Here is a 9,965-nt window from a genome sequence, read left to right on the forward strand (position 1 = left end):
TAATATTCCACAAAATTCCTGGCACACTATAAAGGCTGAAAGTTAATTAAGAGTCATTAATAGTCAATGATTAGTCAAATTAACACTTATGTGTCAAACAACAGTCAAATTAACACTTATTGAAATTTGTCTGAAATAAACTTATACATCTTGCTGTATATTCACCCTGGAAAAAAACTGGGTTAATCAATAAGACAGGATTTCAATTAAATCTTTGAAAATGTATACAGATCTTCCCTCCCTAATAATGTAACATATTACTTAATGGCATTAAACTTTTTATTTAACTCCTTCTGTTCAATAAAATTTGCTTTAGAAAGTTAACATACTTCTTCTAACTATAGTTCTGTTAAATTTAGGATCTAGAATTCATCAGAAGCTATCACTTATGAAATCAGTTATGTTTTCACAAAGTAAGTGATAGTGATACACCCTTAAATTAGAAAACACTTTTAAAAAGTAGAGAACTACTTTATCTGAAACTGAAAATAATATCTTATCTTTCTTTCTAGCCTGTTTAAAAAAAAATGCAGAAAAACAAGACACCATTGTCACATTAGTAAACTTATTAAAATGCACTTAAAAAACAGTGTCATGTAATCAACAAGCTACAAGAAGCATTAGACTGATTTTCCTTCAAATATGGCAATGGACCCTTCCAAGAATCGAGTATCAAAAAAATATTAAGTATTTGCACTATTCTTTCTAGCTCAATTAAAAAGCCTTACACTTTACAAATTCCCAAATTTTGAACTTCCTTGAGTGGTGTTCTACCTGGGAATGGGGGGGTATATGACAAAGACAGAGTTTAAGATTACCGTAAAAACAAGAACAACATTTATGAATCTGTTTGTTGGAATTCAGGAGACATTATTTTTCAGGGGACGACCATAAACCTGAATTGGTATTTACACTGCACGTATATTAATCTGTGGTGGTAAATTTAAACACAGAGGATGCGTGTATAATTGAGGGCCTTTAGCATTTTAATATAAGATGCAATATTTTCCCCTGTAATTATTCATAATGCACCTTAATAACACTGGATAGAGATCTAAACTTCAAATTTCCTATCTGCTATTTGTGTAAAACTCCAGGGTAACCTCCTCCTGGAAATAAGTGGCAGACAGAATTAACAAACTCTATCATTTACCCTATCAAAGCAAGTGTTTTCACAGTCTAATCTCCCATATTAAGCTCTCTATTTTTATTTGTAAGTAAGATACACTGCATAGGTATCTTAAGTCTTTTAAGGGGTATAGAGCTCTTTGGCAGAAATTTATTTTCTCTAGGCAATTCCTCAACAACTACTGCAATATGAGCTTTACGTTCTCACCTGGGAAATTTTCATAAATACCACATTTAAGATAATTATCATAAAACTTACATTTAAAAATCCTATAGAGTGGTGGAAGGGAGGTGGGTATCCTCTAAAATGCATTATGGAGTTTGAAAACAAATAGTTAGCTGTCTTCTTCATCTCTGAACTGTCAATATTCAGAACAGTATAGAACTTCCAACTCCAATCAAATTATAAATCACAGAATTATAAAAGTGATAACATCATTCTTAGCAAATTATTAAATGACTTAAGCCATATTCCAAAACTAGTGAGTAGCAGACCTAGGCCTAGAACCTAGATCATGTGATTCTCTTTCCAGAGCTCTTTCTGATACCTCTTACTACCAATTTAACCAAACTGTATAACCTGGCTGGAAGTTGATCTGCTAGTTCAAATCAAAGAAGGGCATGAAAGCTACATATTCCATAGGTAACTTTAGGAAGGGGAGTCCACAGAGACCCCAACAGTTCTCATTTCTAGGTAAAAATTTTCTTAAATTTGCTCCCATAACAACTTTTTCTAGGATTTCTTTTAACGCTGTAGGAATAAAAAATATTTATAGCTCAAGAATTCATCTCATCATTGAGAAAGGCCAAATGTCTATACCGGCACTGTCCAATAGAAATTTCTTCGCTGACGGAAATTTTTATATTTTCACATAGCCACTAGCCACATGTGGCTTATAAGCCTTTGAAATGTGGCTACTGTGACTGAGAAGCTAAATATTTAATTTTAATTAAATTTAAATTGCCACATGTCTAGAGGCACCATACTGGATAGCGCAGATCTAGATAATCCCCAGTGAAAACAGAATTGGCTACTAAAATCATGAAAACTGAGCAGTGTATTTACAGAGTACCTGCCATGTGAAGCAGGTGAAATAGCATGGAAAGAACACATCATTCTGCACTCATTACCTCTGGGTTCCAAATGAAACCATTATTTATCAGAAAGAGGGGTTGAGATCACATAATCTAAATTATACATACAGCTCACCTGTAAAATGGGACTAAAAATACCTGCCTTTGTGGGGACTGCATGATTTAATACTGTTTGTATGTAAAAGTGCTCCACAAAATATAAAGCCTACCCTCGACAATATGGTTGAACATCTGAAGCAATAGTCAAGTAACTTCGTACATCACTGCCTGATGAGAGGTAAAGTATAGAAGGAAAATGTTATTTGAATTACACCAAAAGGTGATTTCATTTTATACCTACATTCTATATTCTTAAAAGCTAACTGTTTAGCTTTTTAACAGACAACTGAGATAAATTTAAAAACTGTAAACAATGCCAAAAATTAGGCATCCTTCCTCTTAAGGAGGCAAAAGACAATACTGGCAAGGCCACTGACAAAATACTGACAAGGCTCCCTCACTGTAAGAGGAAAACAGTGAAACAGCTCTTTGCTGTGTGGCCAAAATTTATAACGATGATGGTATTAAATAAAGAACAGCAGAAGAAGAATCAAGTCTCATGCTCCATTATCCATCTCTAACTAAACAGATGTGCTTATCTCTTAATTAAAGAAGCAAATTGAAGAACATCAAAACAGAATTAAGTTTGATTTTTGAGGAAAAAAAACATTCAAATGCAGTGATTTTAGATTAGGTTTTAGGAACAATATAGAAAACAGAATCCCAGCAGCAGTATCAACAATTTAAATTACAAAGATCAGTTTGCTTGTTAAAGACCAATAAATGAACTGTGTTACCATTAACAAGGTTAAAATGCCAATGATCAAAAATTTTACTCTGTCAAATGGGCTCACCTGCTAAAAACCAAAGACTTATTTTTGTTTTTTGTATTCTTGTTCCCTCACACTTACCAAGTTTCTATAATGTATTCTACTGTACCTGATTATGAAACAGGTAAACATCAAACATATGGGAAAAAAGTCATAAAATAACTACAGAAGAATACCCTGTCCCTAACACTGTGTACACACTTCTCTGTAACGAGGCTGGCATTTAAAATTTTACAAACTATCCAGTAAGAATGCTAAGAGAAGATAGTTGACAAACCTGAAAGAATAGCTTCTTTCAAATATAACAGCATATGGGAGAACTTCCTTATATCATTCACCAACTCCTTGATGTAATCCGGATCAAAAATAGAATTGGAACTTAAAGACTTGAGCCCCATTTCAGAAGTTGTAACATCAGTAGAGAGCTGGCCTGATGACAAAACACGTTTTTTCTTTGTCTTTTTCTGTTTGTGAGCAATCATCCTCTCATATAACAGTCAGAAAAACTGAAATCCTTAAGGGGAGTAGGGGGAGAAAAAAAAAAAAAGAGAAACAAAAATACTGCATCAACCAGGGGAAACATTCTACTAGGTTTTCACAAATAGCCCATAGCCCACCTCAGTATTGTATTAAGAACAATCACAACAATAAACACTGTACTGTATTACTACTAATAGTAGCAGCTTCCATTTATTAAGTGCCAGTAATCTTGACAACTCTATGATACACAGACTACTGTTCTCTTCATTTCACGAGTTAAAGAATCTGAGGTTTGGAGGTTAAATGATTGGTCTAAACTCTTAGCTGATAAATGATGAACTGCTACTTAAACCCAGATCTGCCTTGCCACCAAAATCCATGCTCTTAATTCCTAGAGTAGATTTTTTAAAATTCGTAAACATTTTCCTGAACTGTCACTTAGTGGAAGGACATATTCTCCCTCCATGACATCATCTTCAAAAATAAAGAGGAAATATGAGCTTTGAAAAAAAAAATTGTTTTCAAAATCCCCCTCCATCACTTACTGTGTGTGACTTCACAAGCTCTTAATCAACTCTTTATATTGGTGTGTTCATTTATAAAATGGGAATAACATCCTGACAGCACCTACCTCATGGGATGATTGTAAGCATTAAAAGAGACAATGGTACAGAAGTGTCCATTCAACATATAAAAGTAGTTCATTTACAGTTAGTTCTCAATAATAATGCATGCACATACATACATATACATGTACACATACACACAGACATAATATGGATTATCAAAATTCAGCAAGAATATCTCTTTGTTGAAAACAAGTTCCAAGGGTGTCCACTAATTTGACACACCCTGATTGGCTGAACAAATAAATGTATGATTATTGGGGCAATATTTCTGGGCATTTCAGGATGGTATAGTAAAAACATAATCATTTGGAATGAGAAAGATTTAGATTTGAATCCTGGTTGAATACTTTTGAATGTGTGACACAATTTGCATAAAGGCTGTGTAAAGACTAAAAAACACAAAATTAAAAGACTTCATATGTGATATTTAAAAGGAAACACAAAGTTAAGACTCTATATGTTAAAACACCTAATCCTGGCATATAGTTGGAACACACACAAAAAATTTAGTTTCTGCTTCATCCTTACATTTTACCTTTTTAGAATAGAAAGTCCTAATTTTGTTTGCATATATCGGAATCAAAAAGGAAATGACTGGTGGAATTAAATTAGCTCAAGCATCATCAATAACACATTTAAAAATATTTTATACTGACAATTTGAGTACTTTCAAAATGTATGAAGGACTAAAGATTTCTGTGAAATTCACAGTAGAAGTTTCATGTAATATTCATTTCCAGGTCATGTGTAAGATATATTACTGTACCATTTACTCCTTCCTATACTTGACCCAACTCTAGAGATTGTTTTCTTCTTAATCTATATATAGTTCTCTATCCACTTCTATCTCTTCTACCACTTCTAGGTGAATTACTACCATTTTGGTCTTAGCTACTGTTACTAATTTTCTGATGATCTCTCCACATCCCATTCCAAATGCAGTGAGTACACTTTTCAAAACACGAATCTCACCATGTCATTTCTCTGCTCAAAACTCTTCCAAAGGACAAGTGAGACATTATCATGCACTATAAGGCTCCACATGAGACCTGGCTCGTACCTACCTCTGCAATGTCACCTGGAGACATGATTCCTACTCAACACTCCTGCCACACACACCTTCTTCTCATTCTTCCAACAATATTTGTTTATTGTGACCCACAGTAGGAAACAATTTTACATCATGGGCCCGTATACATGTCAAATATGTTGTGTTTGTATATGATGGTACGTGTAGGAATGCATAAAACAGAATACAGATTCTGGATAAGGAGCCAGGTAATGTACTCAGATGATTTCTATCCTATCCTGTTTTATATTTTAAAATGCTGGTTGCAACCCACCAAATTGGTTTCAAGTCATAATCAGCCCATGACCCTACAACTTGAAAAACAACAACTGTTCGACTCAAGGTCCTATCTCTACACAGTTCCATTTGCCTGGACTACTCCTTCCCCTTTGTTTACTCATTTTAATCTCAGCTCAAAGATCACTTCCTCAAAGAAGCCTTCGTGGACCACCCCTTACCCCATAACCACCACCACCACCACCAAAATAAAGCAGAATCTCCTGTGAGATGCTTTAGAGAGTCTTATGTTTTTCATCACTGCACTAATCCAAGTTCAAGTAGATGGTTCATGTCTTCCTATCTAGACTATAAACTCAAGGAAATCAAGACCATGTCTGTTTGCTAACCACATGTTCTCTGTTCACAGCATAGAGCATGGCATATGAGGGATGAACTACTCAAAACTATTTGCAGAATGAATGAGCTTATAAACTTATAGTTATAATTAATGTTTATAGAAACCAAAATGGTTAACTTTGGATTGTTGTAGTATTTTGAATGGAAAATACAAAAGATTTTAAAAAATATTTCTCTAAAATAGTGTCTTTTAAAATACACACATACACAAACAAAAAAAATAAGCATATGAAGTTGAGTAAAGGCACGATTACATAAAACTGAAATCAAAGTTGGATTTCTATTGTTTCTCTACCTCTGATTATTAAATAAGGTGTCCTAACACTTCTCTGATAGCTTTTACAGTTTCTTTATACATTAGTCTTATTAATCTCAAATTATTTCTGAGAATGTAATTTCTATATTTAAACTAGTTTCAAACCTATCTAACGTTAATACTTAAATATGTAGATAATTTCTAAAATGAACCCAGGACAATTTTTTAAGCACTATTATTATGCCTAAGTCTCAACAACAACAACCCAAAAACACTCAAGTGCTGTGTTTGGGCAGCACTTTTACAAATCACTTCTTGAGAACACTATTAACCTAACACGTTTGCAGCTTACTTAATAAAAGTCATTCTGATTAATTTTGATGGCTTTTAGTTTAATAAATTAGAAATTTGGTCACTGTCACTGATAAAAAAGATGGTTATAAAAATTAAAGACATATATCACAAGTTCCAAATAGAACAATTCACTTATCTCAGCAAAAAGAATTTACTTTACAAAGTGTCAAACTAGTAACCTAAAGCTGTAAAAAATGTTTCAAAAAATGCTTAAACATTTTTAGCCAAGACTAAGAAAAATCTGTAAACAAAAAAACAAAAATGGTGGGAAAAGGAGGAACTATTCTACCTCTAGAATTACTCAGCCTTATGGTGAGTAATATCCTAATTTTGTTATACATACTTTACCACTTTTCATTCTTCAAATTAAAAAAAAGAATATTAACAGTTGGAAAAAAATTTAAATAACAAAGTTAAGTCAAGCTTTCATAAAATTGAACTATGATAATGAGGAAGTTTGGAGGATATAAACTTTCCAAGACCATATACACTACCTTCCCATGTCTCAAAATGAACATCCTCTAGTCTGTGGTAACATAAAATGTAGTAACAGATTGCAACTGGCAATTTAATTAAATGAGGCAATAATATGGAAAGCATTTAGTACAGTGCCTGGTTCAAAATGAAGACTCAATAACTGAGCCATTATTACTAGCAGTGTTTTATGGCAGATTATTTTTTAACATAAGTAATGAACAAGATATGGCTTCACTACAACTTATCTGTAGACTGTGAGCAAGAAATACAGGACTAGAAACAATTTCAGAAACTTAACTGACTTCGTGGAAACCTACTAAATCACTTCCAAGTGAAGTTTGAACTGTGCAAACAGAATGTTGAGCAAAATACTTGTGAAACTCTCCTAGTTCTCATGCATCTCTTCAAACTCCAAATCTTCAACATTAAAAATGTGTTCAATCCATTTCTCCAAGAATTTTGTTGCAAACAGAAAATTACTGTGAAAAACTTTCTCCATATGTTCTAAATTCTAAGTAATATGTGCATTAGAAATGTGAACACTAACTTCCTGGTACTCTGGAATGTAGCTTTTCCAAGACTTGCAGTAGCCCATGTTAACGTACCCTGTCCCATGTACTTCCTTTCCAAATGTATCACTATAGAAGTATTTTCGTTTCAGGCATTGGGTTGTCTAACTGAAGTGCAAAACTGCGCCCAAATATCTGTTCTTAATAGTTCCCATCTTACTATTTCTACCTCTGGAAAAAACCGCCAGACATTTCAGAAATCTGAAATTTCAGCATAATTTCCGATTTGGTGAGATTCTACTTAAAATGCTAAAAAAAAAAAATCAGAAAAAAAACCATTCTGGAGGTCTTTAACTGTATTTTTAAAAAACACTCTCCACAAATAGGAGCATGTTAAAAAGTTTTATCGATAGTGTGTAAATAACTGTAATTTCTAAAGAAAGGCTTGCAATACGCATACACTTCATTCCTGTGCAGTTAGAATCCAGCACGTTTTAAAAAGCTGCCCAACCTCCCACGCCTCCAAAATATCTAGCATTCCTGGCAAGCAGGGCTCTCCCTTGACCAGCCCAAACTACCCAGTGTCAAAAGCACGTTCTCTATCCCAGTATTTAAAAACAGAGTGGGAAAATCAAGCAAAAAGGGCGGCGAACATTGATAGTGAGAGCCAAGAGATATCGTCACGGAGATGCCTGGAGAAAGGTGTAGGGGCGCAAACGTCCCTCCTATAGCAGTTAACAGTCCTGCTCTCTGAAAAGGTGTGAGGCTAATTTCTTCTAGAGAAAAAGTAAAAAAAAAAAAAAGATTAACATGGAGACATGAGGTTCGTCAGTCTCTAGTGTTCCAGACTGAAATCTCTCGCACTTGACCTCATCCGTCAAAAAGAAAAATTTAAAAACAGGAAAAAAACACTATCAAGCCCCAAACATCCACAACGGAACTGGGAAAACCACTGACACAGAACGAAACGCCCCTCCTCGGCTCCAAAGACAAGAGAAGAGGAGAACAATGCACCACGGAAATCCTAAAATATCTCAGGAATGAGAGAGACCCTGTTAAAGAGATGACTGCTGTCAGGGCAGGTGGGAGCGAGAAGGGATCCGGAGCGAGAAGGGATCAGAAGCAAAACTAAACGCTAGTGGTCAAGAGCACGGATTCTGGAACAAAACTGCCGTGGTGTAAATCTGCACTCTACCAATTACTAGCCGGTGTATTCCGACAGGTTTTTAACCTCAGTTTCCCCATCTAAAAAACGAGTTAAATAATCTCGGACACGTGAGGATTAAAGAAGTTAAAAGTGGAGAGCTTTTAGAGCAAGATGCGGACAGAGGGACATGCTGTGTATGTCTGCTTTTAGTATCATCGTCATCATCTGCTCTGGGCCACCGCTCGCGCCCTCCCGACTGCTCTGCTCCTGTCCCGCCAGGCGCCCGGCTCGCCCACGTCGGACCCCTTCCAGAAGGACCGGGAGCCCGAAGGACCCCGGCCCAACTCCCAGCGCAGACCGCAGCCGCCTCCGCTCGGGGCCACCCGGACCCTGGACCGCAACTCGCCGGCGGCCGCTGGGGGTGACTCCAGCTCCCAGCCGCATCCGCCGCTTCACACTCACCGCGGCACTCCATCCTGCGTCCCGGACGCAGACTCCCGCCCAACGCTCACAGCCGCCGCGGCCGCGGCCGAGGGCTGGAGCTCACCAACCCCATCCCCCACGGCCCGCGGACGCCCGGCCAAGCCGCCGCCGCAGCAGCTGCAGCTACCGCCAAGACTGCCCCGGCCGCCCTCGCCCCGCCCTCTGGCCTCGCTCCTCCCGCCCGACCTTGCCCCGCCCCCTAGGGTCCTGCCCATTGGCCCTCACGCCCGGGGGCGGGGCTCGGCGCCCTGCAGCAGGTGGGGCGGCTGCTGGCTCGCGCGCGAGGCTAAGGCTGTCAGCTGCACCCGAGCCCACAGGTTGTCCCCAGCTTTGCAGGACGTGTTAAACACCCTGTGAGTCTCGCGGCAGGGTAGGCGGAGCGAACCTTAGGAACAAGTCACCTGATGACTATATCTGGCTAATGGGAGTTTCTCAGGTAAGCAATCTACATTTCTTATGAGGTACATCTTTTGGCAACCCTGTTCCTCCCTCTCCAACTCCTTTAAGGAAACAAAAACAAAAACAGGACCTTACACAGATAAAGTGTAACACAGCACAGGCCTGGCTCAACTCCTTTTCAGAAGAATGAACTCCCTCAAAACCAGTCGACTTGGCCTTCTGTAGAGGGGAATACTTTCCACTTAGACCAATATTATATTACTTTCTTCAACTGCACTCTCAAATTCTCTCAGAATGAGAAAAATTCTTAGAAAGGTGAAATAATTAAAGAAAGCAGCCCGGGCCGAAAGCACATAGGCTTGCAATCATACTATTCACTAGAACAAGCAATGTCATTTACCTCTGAATGTGCTGGCACATTCAGAAAGAAATGA

The 9,965-nt window shown here is 37.4% G+C and overlaps 2 protein-coding genes across 6 annotated transcripts in view; one reads left to right on the forward strand and one right to left on the reverse strand.

Moving 5' to 3' along the window:
- Window positions 1–9,965, reverse strand: part of ARHGAP29 (Rho GTPase activating protein 29) — a 66,066-nt gene that overhangs the window by 46,062 nt on the left and 10,039 nt on the right. The window contains exons 1-2 of one of the 5 annotated variants that reach the window (XM_011355674.2): window positions 9,112–9,259; window positions 3,370–3,606 (exon numbers count right to left, since the gene is read on the reverse strand). The exons of 1 other annotated variant lie outside the window; for it this stretch is intronic. In XM_011355674.2, coding sequence (XP_011353976.1) covers window positions 3,370–3,574 — 205 coding nt within the window. In that variant the 5' untranslated portion in view covers window positions 3,575–3,606; window positions 9,112–9,259. Of the gene's footprint in view, window positions 1–3,369; window positions 3,607–9,111; window positions 9,260–9,965 lie in introns of those variants that run through there. 3 more of the 5 variants (XM_011355678.2, XM_011355675.2, XM_011355676.2) reach the window with 3 other exon arrangements.
- LOC105289128 (atherin-like) overlaps window positions 9,370–9,965 on the forward strand; it is a 13,247-nt gene continuing 12,651 nt past the window's right edge. The window contains exon 1 of the mRNA XM_023528126.1: window positions 9,370–9,568. Coding sequence (XP_023383894.1) covers window positions 9,554–9,568 — 15 coding nt within the window. The 5' untranslated portion in view covers window positions 9,370–9,553. The remainder of the gene's footprint in view (window positions 9,569–9,965) is intronic.

Source organism: Pteropus vampyrus, unplaced genomic scaffold (assembly GCF_000151845.1).
Source record: "Pteropus vampyrus isolate Shadow unplaced genomic scaffold, Pvam_2.0 Scaffold22, whole genome shotgun sequence".
Lineage (NCBI taxonomy): Eukaryota > Metazoa > Chordata > Mammalia > Chiroptera > Pteropodidae > Pteropus > Pteropus vampyrus.